Source organism: Monodelphis domestica, chromosome 8, assembly GCF_027887165.1.
Source record: "Monodelphis domestica isolate mMonDom1 chromosome 8, mMonDom1.pri, whole genome shotgun sequence".
In the NCBI taxonomy this organism is placed as follows: Eukaryota; Metazoa; Chordata; class Mammalia; order Didelphimorphia; family Didelphidae; genus Monodelphis; species Monodelphis domestica.
The window spans coordinates 11,487,617-11,501,401 of record NC_077234.1 but is presented as its reverse complement, the minus strand read 5'-3'; the positions used below and the strand labels follow the sequence as shown (position 1 = coordinate 11,501,401).

Genomic DNA, 13,785 nt, shown 5'->3' with positions numbered 1-13,785 from the left:
TGCTGTTCCTCCCTTCGTATTCCTGGCCTTGACACTTGCCCTGCTGATTAGCGCCCTGGGCCTTGCGATCTGCTCTTCTCCCCTCCAACTCGTTAGACACACTCCCAGCTCCAGAATATCAGCATTGGTTGTTTTGTTATTATTCAGGTGTTTCAGTTGTTCTAACTCCTTGTGGCCTCATTTGGGATTTTCTTGGCAAAGATCTTGGAGTGATTTGTCATTTCCTTCTTCAGCTCATTTTACAGAAGAGGAAACTGAGGCAAACAAGCTATGCCAAGGAAACTCCACAATATTCATTGATCTCTCAGTGGAATGGGCTGCATTGAGAGGTGGTGAGTTCCCTCTCACAGAAAGTCTTCAAGGAAAGGCCAGAGAGCTGGATGGCTTTTTATCAGGGATGACACCAGTGGGCTTCTCGGGTGAGTATGATGTAGATGTGATGACTACTGACTTTGCCAATTCTGCAATGCTGTGATTCCCTGAACCTCCCTGAGGTGACCATCTATGACCACTACTTTGTGGTACCATGGGAAAAGTCCAGGCCCTGGAGTCAGTCTTACCTCTGATGCCTACCACCTGGGAGATCTTGGGCCAGTCATTAACACTCTGAGGCCTCAGTTTCTTCAACTATAAAATGAGAAGGTTGAAGTCTATGGACTCAGAGGTCCTTTCTGTCTCTAGCTCTGTGATCCTTCTAAGATATAAATTGGACCTGCCTTCCCAGAGGGGTTCCCAATCCAATGAAAGTCAAGGGTCCTCAAGATATTGACATTAGACTTCTGAGCAGCGCCAAAAACTTCAGGATGATTCTATCTCAGCATTATTCAAAGAGGTATTAATCTTAGTTACCCACGTTCCCTTAGAACACTGACATGTTATAGGAATAAGGCTCTAGACTTGGAGTAAAGAGAACCTGGGTTCAAATCCTGCCTCAGACACTTACTAGCTGTATGACCCTGGACAGGGCACTTTAACAGCTCCATGACTCAGTTTCCTCAAATGTAAAATGAGGGTGAGAGTAGGACCCCAGGACCTCAAAGGTCCTTTCTAGCTCTAAATCTCTGATCTTATCATCGTCAAACTTTCTCAGTCATCAAGTAACTCCTCTACCCCCACAATGGCCATGACAAACAAATGAAAGAACAAGTCAAAGCTGATGGAACGAATGAGTTCTTTCCCCATTTTGGTCTTCAGCAGCTCCTGTCTTTGGATTGGGCTAGCACCCAGCTCTAGGTAAACGCATCAGCCACTATCTGGCCTGCTCCATTCTGGTCCCTGAGCCCCCCTTAGTCTCAGGACATGACTTTGGCTCCTTCTTTACTAAGAAGTTGGAGGCTGCCTCCATCAGCGACCCTCCTCCACACTCCCAAACTTCCCCACCTTCAGCCATTTCTTCCCCTTCACCTGGTCTCAGAGAATCTTCCTTTCCATAGCCAGCTCTCCCACTTATCTCCTCTCTCCTGCTTCTCCAGCTACAAATGCACTCAATTTCCTCTGTCCAGAGAGTGGCATCTCTTTGGCCTCCCTCTCCATCAGCCCCCATAAACCCCGGGCTGTCCCCTCCTTCCCATTTCCCCTGCCACCATCCTAAGCGAACCTCTCAATTTTGTTCTCCCTTTAAATTCCTATCGCACGTGAGAGCCAAGCTGCCATTTGCTACCCATGGCTCAGTTTAACTTCCCAAGAGCCTCCATCTGGCTGTGCTGTCTAAGAATCCTCATCGCTCCTCATTGCCCGACCACCTTGACTGAGCAAATATTGATTAAATGTCCGTCCTGTTCCAGGCACCATGATCGGTCCCAGAGACACAAAAGCAATAATAGCAGGAACTTCCAATTGTACTGAAAGATTGGCACAGCACTTCATACATATCGACTCATGTGAGCATCATGAGAACTCTGGGAGGAAAGTGCTAGCTTTGATATCACCGCTTTACAGATGAAGAAACTGAGGCCCAGAGAAGTCAATGACCTTCCCATGGTCACACAGTCAGAGACCGAGGCCAACTACAACCAGGTCTTCCTGACTCCAAGTCCAAAGCACTAACCACTCCACCACAATACTTCAGAAAACGGAATAGCCCCCACCCTCAAGAAGCTGACATTCTACTTTGTCTGGCATTCAAGGTCCTCTAGAATTCGCCTGTATCTCCCACTCTTCCCTGATGCTTCATAAAAATGGAGTGGAGAATCCACTTCTCTGAGTTTGTCCTGCACTTTCCAGCCTTCTTCATGCCCAGCCACAGCACTTAATGGTTTGTCTTTTTTTTTTTTTAACTCTGACCTTTGGTTTTAGAATCAATACTGTGTATTGATTCCAAGGCAGAAGAGCGGTAAGGGCTAGGCAAGGGGGGTTAAGTGACTTGTCCAGGGTCACACAGCTAGGAAGTCTATGAGGTCAGATTTGAACCTAGGACTTCCCATCTCTAAGTGTGGCTCTCAATCCATGGAACCACCCAGTTGCCCCCAAAATGGTTGTCTTTGAATGTGGTTGTAGTCAAAGAATTCATCTCCAATAAATCAATGGGGGTGGGGCAAACCTCCATGTCTCTCCAAGATTAGGACTGGCTGTTAGGTCCTGGGAGGGCTGCTATCAGCATCAGTGAAATCAAAGATTATTAGCTCATGGAAAGAACTTTAGTAATACCCTGACCCAACTTCTTTATGGTAAGCTAAGAGAACTGGAGTCCAGAGAGGTCAAGAGCCTGGTCCTAGATCATATATCCAGGACGTCCTGGACGCCCTGAAATCCATTTGCTATACAGATTTTATCTTATCCCGGCATCCAGGACAGGCATGGATCTTGGAGCCAGAACGTTCAAAGCTTGAACTCTTAAATCTCAAAAAAATAAAAATAGATGAAAATCCATTCCAGGCTCGCCTGAGATAATAAGTACTATGTGACCTGGAGCTAGTAAGTTTCCTGTAAAATGGGGACAATGTTAGCACCTGCCAGGATTCTTGTGAGATAAGGTCTTTGGCTTTGTAAACCTCAAAGCCAGACTCCTTATCTTATCACAGATTCATTCAGCTCCCTGGGTGACATTAGTCACATCAATCAGGCAGTTGACAAGGATTTAGGACCTTCCGTCATAATCATTAAGAAGAAGAAGAGCAACTAGCATTTCTACAGCACTTGGAGATTCGCAAAGTGTTTCCCAAATATTATTTGGTCCTTGCAATCACCCTGGAAACTATTAGCTATTATTATCCCCATTTTACAGTTGAGGAAATTGAGACTGATAGAGATTAAGGTCTCCCAGCTCATGTCTGAGGTAGGATTTGAACTCATTTCTTCCTTCCTCCTATTCCACTGTTCTATGCACTGGGCCATGCCAGTTGCTGGGAATCCATATGCCAACGGAGTCATCCCCTGCCTCCATGGGTCTGTTTTCTCCTCTATGCCATGACAGTGTTGAACCAGATGGTCTCTAACATCACCTTCTAGCTCAGGACTGTCTCTCTGCCTAAGGTCCAAGGACCATGGGCCACCTCCTTCCCCATCAGCTTTGGTCCCCAGCAGCAGGAAAGGGCAGGAGGCTGGCCAGGTTCCAAGGCTTCTCCGGCTACCTCCTGCCTCTCACCGAAGGCCCGTCAGAGGAGAGGAGTCGGACTCGTTGTTCCGGTCCCTGGGGAGGGAGAGCCCTGAGCAGGAGGCAGCCTTGCCTTTTAAGGAAGGCTTCAGAGAACTATGCTTGGAATGTCACCTGTGTGCCTGACGCAGTGCAGTCATCCTCCTAACACCTGGGGCGGGTGGGCTTGGACTAGACCCTCCCTGCACCCCCTTTTTGTTTTCTCCCTTTGTCTGATGGGCCACGGGTGGCAAGGAAGGCTGCGCCAAAGATGGGCTTCCAGGGCACGGAGGAGGGTTTGGAGAGAATGTGATGGTGGGGGTGAGGGGTGATGGAAAGAGTTAGGGCAGGAGTGAGTCCGAATCTCACCCCCATTCAGAGTCCGAGGTCCTGGGTTCAAACATCTACTTGGCTGCCACTTGGGGGTCTCCGAGTCAGCGAGCTGTTGGGTTCCTCTTCCGTAAAATCGAGGTCATGTCCCGAGCACCTTCCTCACGGTGCCAGCCCAGGAAGCAGCCCTTAGCCAGTGATTGCTGACTGGCCCCACAGGGGCTGTTATGAGGCTCCAGGGAGATAACATCTGCAGACCTTGGAGGGCAATAGAAATGGGAGCTCTTATTATTCTTTCAGGCTCTGTCAACAGCCCAGAGAGCTAAGCAGATGGAAGGTAAAACACATCTTCGTCCTTGGCAACACATGGAGCCAGTGGGACCAGCAAGCACAGGGGCGTTCCCTGGAGGCAGTGGAGTGAGCCGGCCATCTACGGCCGAGAACGGTTCAGGACCCCGATGACTCACAGAAAGCCGGCTGGTTTCTACGTGAGCTTTGGGGAAACAGAGTCGTAAATCAGCCCGATTGACTCTGTTGGCTGACTGCACAGGTTTGTGGTTTGGTTGCTTTTAGATTTAGAAGAATAAAGAGGAGAGAAGAGAGAACTAGACCCTCGCAGGGTCCTCCCTGACAATCGGGCTCTTGGGGATTTGCTCAGCAAAGACCCACAAGCCCTCTGGCAACTCCAAGACCAGTCCTCCATCATTGCCATCGGACTGGAAGTCTCCTTTCCTCTTGGTGGTGCGTGAAAGAGAACTCCAATGCCGCTACTATCCAGCCCTGCACTGCCTCCACTTCTGATCCCTTCGGAGCGAACCCCAACTGGCTCAGACACTCTTCCCAGTCTGTCCCTCTGGTCATTTTTTAGGGTTCTGTGTGGCAGCTGGTGAAAGCAATGGACTCCTTCTCAGAATCGTGTTTGTAAATGCACAAAATAAAATACACGCGAAACAAGGAAACCATGCGTCAAAATAGTCATCGAAGCCACTCAACAAGTTCCTGGAAGGGAACAAGTGTTTGGGTAGCACCTACTATGTGCCAGGCACTGTGCTAAGCACTTGACAAATATTATCATCTCATTCAGTCCTCACCACAGCCCTATGAGGTGGGTGCTATTATTATCCTCATTTTACAGTTAAAGAAACTGAGGCAGAGGTGACAGGAATATACTCATTTTACATCTGAAGAAACTGAGGCAAACAGAGGGAAAATGACTTGCCCAGGGTCACTCCGGGAGTCAAGTGTCTAAGGCTAGATCTGAACACCAGTCTTCCTGACTCAGTCTGTCCCCTATTAGGAAATCCTTCTCATGGAATCCTCTTTCAGCCTCCACTGTTCTGGCTGGTTTCATGAACTATTTCAGAAGGGGGTGGAGGCTGCAGACTGGGGCGGGACAGGGGGTCAGCTTTGCTTCAGTGTTCTCATGGAGGGCTCCTTGGGATTGGGCAAGAGGAGAGGAAGGTATTAGGAAGAAATGACTGACAAAAACAAAAGACAAAAAACAACCCTTTACAATGCCTGTCTGGGCTTGAGTGAGGATCTCTCCTTCCCGACCTCTTTTGATCAGTGTTTCTGGGGCACTTTGTTCTGTAGTCAAGAACAAACACACTGAACCCGGATTAGAGTCCTCGGACCCTGGGAAGGCCTGTGAAGTTGTTCACCGACAGAGGCCAGCCTCCCTGCTCCCCTGCTCGCTTGGAGGGATGCTGCACGCTCTCGCACCCAGCCAATCCTTCCTGAGGGCTCCGTCCCATGAGATCGTGTCTGTGAGGTGCTTTTTAAAGGCTACTCAATGGACTCAGAAGGGCTGAAATGATGTTATCGCCCTTCGTCTCTGTGTCCCGGCGCCCCCTGCCCGCTCCCAGGAGGACCTGAAAAATGCTCAGCCTCACGGCCCGTGGCGGGAAGAAGCCAAGTCCCAGCATCCTCGCGTCCACCAATGGAACTCCAAAACGCTCTCTCCAGCCTTCTCAAGCCCTGCTCCCAGGCTGCCCTCCCTGTCAGAGTCCCCAGGTCACCCGCCTCCCTTCCAGCATTAGATTAGATGGGGACATCACCTCACCCTTCTGCCCTGAAGTCTCGGTGGAGTCACCCTCAGCTCTCCATCAATGCGCCTCCCTGGGACCGGCTGCCCCTCCCGGCCCCCCAGATTCTGCTGCCAGTTCCAGTGTGGGCTCCCTGGCAGATCTACCTGACCTGAGCCTCGAGGGCCCTGGGTCTGAGAAGATGCAGGGTCATCGAGCGGAAAGAAGCCCGAAAGGAGGAGTCGGGACGTGGGTGCCGATCACGGCTCTGCTAGGAGCTGTGTGACCTGGGGAGCTCCTCCACTTCTCTCTGATCTCACAAAAAGAGAGGAGAGGAGGGTGGGAGTGGCATCCCTTCTGGACACACACACACACACACACACACACACACACACACACACACACACACACACGCTTCACGCTACCTGGCATGATGAGACAGTGGTGCTTGCAGTGGACAATGGCAGCTACAAGAAGCTCCTTCAAATGCCCGAGGACCTTGCTGGGCAGGATGTAGCCTTGGCATTCAGTGCTCTCAGATGGGTTGAAGACATCCTCAGTCATCCATCTCTCCAAGCCAGTTGCATCCCGAGGAATCCCTAGCATGTAGGGAGCTGGGCTGAGAGGGTTCTCCTGAACCCTTCTTCCCTCGGGCTGACCGTCCGTTGCCTCTTGAGCCAACAGGGCTTCGGAGTCCACCCACAGGGGCACTTCTATAGTCAGATCATCCTCAGAGGTCCGCAGGGCAAACTGGAAGGCTTCCAGGTCCCTGGAGTAATCCACCCGGAACCTGGGGTCCAGCTCCTGGACCCTCTCCAGAATGGTCAGGAGGACGTTCTCAGCCCTCTGGTAGTCCTGGATCTTGGGCGTCTCCCGGGACTGGATAGCCTGCAGGTAGTGATGCCACAGGGAGATTTTCACTGCCATGGCTGCCAACCCAATTGTTGTCTATGGAGGGGCTGGGAGCCAGCTGGAGCTGGGCATCCGCGCTGTGCTCTCTCTTGGGGCAGAGCCCGAATGAGCGCGGGACGGGACAGTTCCTGGGAACCAGGGTGAGCGGCAGGTACACTGGGGCGGAGCCCCCACCAGCCAGCCAACAAATACCAGGGAGACAACAAGCCGCAGAGTTTCCCTATTAAATACTTGAACCGGGGCCAAGGCAGCACCTTTGAAGGGAGCTCTTACGTCAGGCACCTCACAATTAGAGATATGGGTGGCAGGGGGCCGGGCCAAAAGGGGGGAGGGATCGGCGTGGCTTATCTCATGGCGGCCTGACTTGGGTGTCCCACTGCTTACACACCACACAGTGAAAGCCCAGCCTCAGGAACATCCGGGGCACAAAGGTGGGCACCCACATCCCCCTCCCCGAGGATGGGCATCAGATCTCTCCTAAGAAGGACCAGCGGCGTTTTGGAGTGGGGTGCTGGGTCTGGGGAAGTTAAGGCGACTGACTGCTCCTAGGCTAAGCGATGGGGGCAGAGAGAGAGGCAAGAACAGTGGGTCCCCCCCCCCGGGACTTTGTAATCCTGCCATCAGTGATACCCAAACAAGATAGAACGTGGAGATAACCTCAGAGATGCTCAAAGAGGGACCGAGAAAGGCTTCTTGCAGAAGATGAGATTCTAGCCGAGCCTTGAAGGAAACCAAGAGGCAGCAATGAGGAGGGAAAGAATTCTAGGAGTGGGGCACAGCCAGGAAAAATGCTTGGAGTTGGGAGATAGAGGACACATCAGGTGTGAGGAATAGCAAGGAGGTCAGTGTCACGAGCTCCAAGAATTCAAGGAAGACCCGAGTTCAAATCCCCACTGACTGGCAAACCATGTGGCCCTCATCCAATCATTTCACCTCCTTTGCTTTAGATGATGCCCCAAGAATGGAGCCACCAGATCACAGATGGGTTGTGATTAGCACTGGGGGGGGGGGCAGTTCACCTTCTCCCCGAGATCCTCTCTCTGTTTCTGACCCCATTCGTGTTGGCTTTGTGAGAAGCAAGGGCGGGAGTGGACACAAAGGATGTCTACACTACTACGGAAGTCCCCTAAGGACAGGTGTCTCAGTGCCCAGAGCAGAGATCCCAGGATTCCCCATTTGGGGCTGGAAAAGACATTAGAGTTCTCCCCAGTTAAGTGACTTGTCCAGGGCCACACAGCTATAGTGTCTGAGGTAGGATTGGAATCCAGGTCTCCCTGACTGTAGACCCAGTGCTCTATCCATTCTACCACACTGCCTCTTAATATTTAACAATGCTTGTTGAGGGATTCACCTCTAGAGAACTCTGTCAATGCTCTGTATGGCTCACACAGTAGGGCAAACACCGTCCTCGTCTTGCCTCTAAAGTAACGATAATATTCAGCATGGTAAAAACTGAACTTGGTCCAGAACTCTGGGGGACGGGGATTCTAAGCATCTTAATGACATGGCCTCACTCTTCTGACCAGCCTTCACACAAAATGGGTAGAGGAATTTCATCAGTCCCATTTTCTAGATGAGAAAACTAAGACACAGAGGGGAACTAGGTGGAGCAGTGGAGAGAGCTACACTCTCAGAGCTGAGTTCAAATCCAGTCTGAGACACTTACTAGCAGTGTGACCTTGCACAAGTCACCTGACCCTTGTCTGCCTTAGTTTCCTCATCCTTAAAGTGGGGTAATAATAGCCCCTACTTTCCAGTGTTGCTGTGAGGACCAAAGGATTTGCTAGTAATTGGTCGAGTTGGATTTGAACCTTGGATTCTTCCTGACTCCAAGGCAAATACTCTCTACTTAGCCACCTAATCCTCTGGTTTTTGTTTTTAATTTTAAACCCTCATCTTCTGCCTTACTAAATATCCATTTCAAGGCAAAAGGACAGTAAGGGCTTGGCAGGTGAGGTTAAGTGACTTGTCCAGTATCAGCCAGGTTAGTGTCTGAGGTCACATTTGAACCCAGGACCTCTGTTCTCCAGGTCTGGCACTCTATCCACTGTTCTACCTAGCTGCCCCCTCACCTAACCCTCTTATTTGTACATCGTGGCATACTAGAGAGAGTAAATCAGTGCTTTTCTGTGCCCAAGGCAACAGCTTCCTTTGTTTTATCCTCATTACATCTCTCCTTGGAGTGTACATGGAGACTTGACTTTAGGACGTCTTGGATTCAAATTCTACCTCTCACAATTTCTTCAATTATCTTGTTTATTATTGATCTGATCGCATCTAGAAATTCCCTTCCATTTCTTAACAGACGGAGCTTAGACTTCATCTCTGTGTGTGTTCAGGAAGAGCCCTTGCCTTCTCCAGGAGCAGGATGGGAGCTGGATATCAAGCTCTGAAGGAATTTCCACTGGTTTCCTGCTGGAAAATGGATGGGGGAAAAGCTCAGCTCTTCCTGGCTCTTCTGCACCTGCACTGGCCTCCCCTACCCCGAGCAGAGCCAGAGATGGGCAGGTCTTCGCTTGGGCATGAGGGTGATCCTTGGTCCTGCTTGGCTCCAGGCCCGAGGGCGTGAGGACCTCCAAAGCCCAGGAAGCCCCGGGCTCATTTCCTCTCCTGCAGGTGTTCCTCTTGGAGCTCTCCAGGGCAGAGCTGGGCACTTGCCTCATGGGAAACCTTGTCTGCTTTCCCGGGCCTGATGGATGGTCCCCACCTGCATGCAGTCCCTTCCCCAGGATGTATGATTCAGAAACCGAGGCAGAAGCCAAAGCCCTTGTTTTCTTTGTTCCATTTGGCTTAGAACCCTGGAAGACTCCCTCAGAGGCCACCCTCCTGGCCAGAAGGCGGGGGCTGGACCAGAGAACCTCTGGAGGATTCATAGATGGTGAAAACTGGAAGAGACCATAGGGATCCTTTCATGCAGATTCCCCATTTCACAGGAGGAAACTGAGGCATGCCTGAGCTCCCATGAATGGCAGATCTAGGATGTGACTGCGAAGGTCCCAATTCCCAATTTCTGATGCTTTTCCACTCAGCAAATATTTAATAAACGCGGACCCCCTGGGTGCAAGGCACAGAGGGGAGCAGAGCCCCGATCCAGGCAGGAACAGGTCAGCTGGAGGCTCAGGCCATGCAGCCCAGTGGTACCAAACGCATCCAAAAAGATCTATATTGCCCTAGTTTTGAAGCCTTATCCATGGTTTACTGCATTTTCATTTGTTTTGTTAGAGGGCTCCCAATCACATTTTAATCTGCTTCTGGACTCGCGGCCAGCCTGGCCAATAGAACTGAAGGACCTCGGTAGCCACCCAGCCCAACCCATTCCTGGAAGCCTCCGTAGAGCAGCGAGGTGGCACAGTGAATAGAGCACCATCCACTCACCTTCCCGAGTTCCGATCCAGCTTCAGACATTTCCTAGCTGCGTGACCGTGGGCAAGTCACTTTACCCTCTTTGCCTCAGTTTCCTCATCTGTAAAATGAGCTGGAGAAGGAAATGGCCAACCACTCCAGTATCTTTGCCAAGAAAACCCCAACTGGGGTCACAAAGCTGGAAGCGGCTGGAAGCCACCGCAGCAATGATACATCGAAATGGTTCTCCAGCCTTTCCCAGGAGGCAGGACTTTCCCAGGCCGAGTTTGCCGGACATCCAGCCAACAGCGATCTCGGGGTTCAGGCAAAATGAGGCCCCTCCCCTTTGGCGTCTGCAGGCAAAGGCCAGCCCACGTTCCCCCTTTCCGTTCAGCGGCTGCGGCTAAACTGCCTCACTGAATTTCCATGAAGGGCTAACGATAGCGCCGGCAGCTTGTCGGGGAGAGTTAAGGCTTGGAAGGACCCAGTAGTTCCCGGAAGCAGACATTCTCCCAGGAAGAAGGGATGGGCAGCATCTCGACTGGCCCGGGGGATTGTGGGCAAACCCCTCCCAAGCCCCAGGAAAGCGCGCCTCCAGGGCGCTCGCTGAGCAAAGCCCAGAGGGGCCCGGAGCGGCACAAATGGAAACTGAGCCTGGAAGGCATCTCAGCATCTTCACCGGAAACCTTCAGGGTGCTGTAAAAAGACCCAGCCGGGGTGCCGCCTGCAGAGGGACCTTTCAACTTCCCTCCAGACCCGGAACCCCGAAAGACCCCCAGGCTGGTAGGGGGAGAATCGAAAGAGGACGGTGTGGCCTTGGGCAAGTCATTACACTCCTGCTTGCCTCGGGTCCTCGGTGTCCACCTCCCCCGGAAGCTGGGAGGCCCGAATTAGAGAACGGTTTACAGCACGTAGCCCAGGGCCTGGTGCGTGTCCGGTGCCTAATAAAGCTGTGTCCCTCCTGCCTGCCTGCCCGCCTGCCTTCCCAACACATGGGCTGCGTGGCCAAACGCTCCAAAGATTAGGGAAAGTCAAGGCGAGTTTCTTTCCCATCCAAGTTCCCTGGACACCCCGACAGAAGGGGAGGCGCCTCGCCCCACCTTCGGTGAGTCTGGGCAGGGGCTGTGCCGGAGCCGGACTCCAGCGGGTGTAGACCTGCCCGAGGACTGCCCAGTCCCGGAGCTGCTCTTTCCCCTGCTTAGTAATAAACAAGGAACCAAGAACGCTGGGGGATTCCTGCTGTGTCCTCAGCCATGGCCGCTGGCCCTCTGGCTGCGATTGCTACAAAGAAGAGAAGGGGAGGGGCCTGAGGAGAGGCCGTGGGCTGGCCGTTGTTACTGGCGTCTCCTTTCTCGGGGTTCTTTCTCCTGGCAGAGCCCCGGCGGCCCTAGCCTAGTTCTAATGCCATTCTTCCTGTCCCAGAGGTCACTCTGAGTGGCCCGAGCCTCCCGGGGCAGCCGCCCCGCCTGCTACCGGGCACTGGGGCCGCTGGCTCCGCCTCCCCTCAGACACTCGGCAGGACCTTGGCCAAGACTTACTTCCAGGCTGCGATGATGAGTGACTTGTCCAGGGGGGGGGGGGGGGGCTCCAAAGGCGGGAGCTCCCCAGAGTTAAGCCCCTCAACACATCAGCTGTTGGAATTGCAGAGAATGGCCTAACTGGCTTTTCACGGGCTCTTAAGCTGGAAGGAAGGACATCGGATACCATCCAGTCTTTCCTCTCACTTCAAAGATCCAGAGACATAAAGTAGGTCCATTGGTAAGCATTTATTTGGCGCCTACTGTGCTCCAACCATTGGACTAAGTTCTGGGGAGATAAAGAAAGGTACAAGGCAGGGCCCACCCTTCAGGAACTCACCCTCTGGACAGGCAAACAACTTTGTACCAATAAGACGATAAATGGGATATCACCAACAAGGCAAAGGAATCAAAAGGAAGAGCCTGGAAAGGCTTCGGAAGAAGAGAGGTCAATGACTTGCCCAGGGTCTCCCAGCTAGGCAGCATCAGAGGTGGAGGAGAGCCACCAAAGTCTTCGTGTATTTCTTCTTTTTCATAACTGCTAGTTCACATCCTTGACGGCTTGCCTTTGGGGAAGGAAGCCGCTCATCCTGGGACTGAGGCATTGGGCCGACCCCTTCTGGGTATTCCAGGTCAAATTTTCATCAGAAACAATGGTGGGGTGATTTCTTCCTCCTCCGCCCCCCACCTGCCCCATCTCTGACTGTACTCGCCTGCCTGTTAACCCCCACGTTTATCCCTTCAGAACCGTGCTTGTACCTGTTATTGGAGACAGCCTTCAATAATAGACTTAGAGCAAGCCGAGACCTAAGGGGTCCCCCTTATTTTACAGATGAAGAAACTGAGGTAGGAATGCTTAATTCATCCAAACTCGCGCAGCTAGTAAGAGATAGACTGGAGAGCTGAACCTTGAATGGTCACCCTGTGCTCTCCCCACAGCCCCACAATACCCACAATCCCTTTCTTCCCTCTCCCTTGTTCCCAAGTCCTGCTGACCTGAGCTCTGAGGAGCCTCTCCCTAGTGTTTACTCATCGATTGTCCCAGCCACCCTCTCTTCAGCCCCTGGTTCCTTATTGCATAATAGCTTCCCGCCTTCATTTCCTCTCCCTCTTTAACTCCTTCTTGCCTTGGCAGTGTCATCTTCCTTAGGCTTAGGGCCCGCCATGTAGAGTCAGAGAGCCCGGGTTCGAGTCTCGGCTCTGCTAGTTCCCGCTTGGGTCTCCTCTTCCTCCACTATCCCAGGACATTGAGGACTTCTACAGCTCTTAGCTAGAGCTGCCCTCTAGGACACTCTGGAGCTCAGAACTCCTTCATGGTTCTCTGAAGCGTGCAAGAACAAAGGCCACCCTCTCCACTTGGCCATCGAGCTCGTTGTGGTCCTGCTCTTCCTGCCCACTCCCCGGACCCATCCCCCAGGCCCACATTTCCCCTGTCCATCAGGGTGTTCGCTCACCCCGTGAGTCTGTCTCCTGCTGCTGCTGCCACCGCCCTCCTTGGCCTGCCCCACCCTGATGGCCTCTGCCTCCTTGGACATCCTTTCGGAAGGCTTCCCCATGCTTGGGGGCCACAGTGACCTCTGCCCTGGGCCCCAGAGGTCGGGTCATACGTGGAACAAGCTCTCCCTGCCGAGCCAGCTTCACTGGCTTCCTGAAACTCCAAAGTCCTCCCAAAGCTTCCCAATTGTCATCTCTCGGGAGCCCAGCAGGGTTAGGGGACCACAGCAGAAAGGAGACCCCAGGAGAAAGGGCTGCCGACCCTTTGGGGTCTGTGGAATCCCCTTCCTGTGACCCCGGACCTCCTGGGAATCAGCCGCTCTGTGGGGATGAGGCGGGACTGATCTCCTTTCCGCCACAGGAGTCCCACCAGTTCCCCCAGAGGGGAGAAGAGACTCACCAGAGAGGGTGGAGGCAAGACAGAAGGGACTTTAATGACCCCCCCACATCCAAGGACCCCCTCCTGATACAGATGAGGAAGTGGAAGCCCAGAGAGGGATCTGCCCCAAGCCTGAGATCTGAACCCAGCTTCTCTGGCTCCAGTCTCTCCCTTGTTCCCCTCTTTACTCCTTATGCCCTTTTATACCTCGGGGGT

At 52.6% G+C, this 13,785-nt stretch overlaps 1 protein-coding gene across 2 annotated transcripts in view; it reads right to left on the bottom strand.

Annotated features, from left to right (window-relative positions):
• Positions 1-7,330, bottom strand: part of MAB21L4 (mab-21 like 4) — a 30,333-nt gene extending 23,003 nt beyond the window's left edge. Inside the window, exon 1 of one of the 2 annotated variants that reach the window (XM_007502398.3) lies at positions 6,351-7,330. In XM_007502398.3, the coding sequence (XP_007502460.2) occupies positions 6,351-6,852 (502 nt within the window). In that variant the 5' untranslated portion in view covers positions 6,853-7,330. The remainder of the gene's footprint in view (positions 1-6,350) is intronic. The other variant, XM_001373757.3, reaches the window with a different exon arrangement.
• Between the last annotated feature and the right edge of the window lie 6,455 nt (positions 7,331-13,785).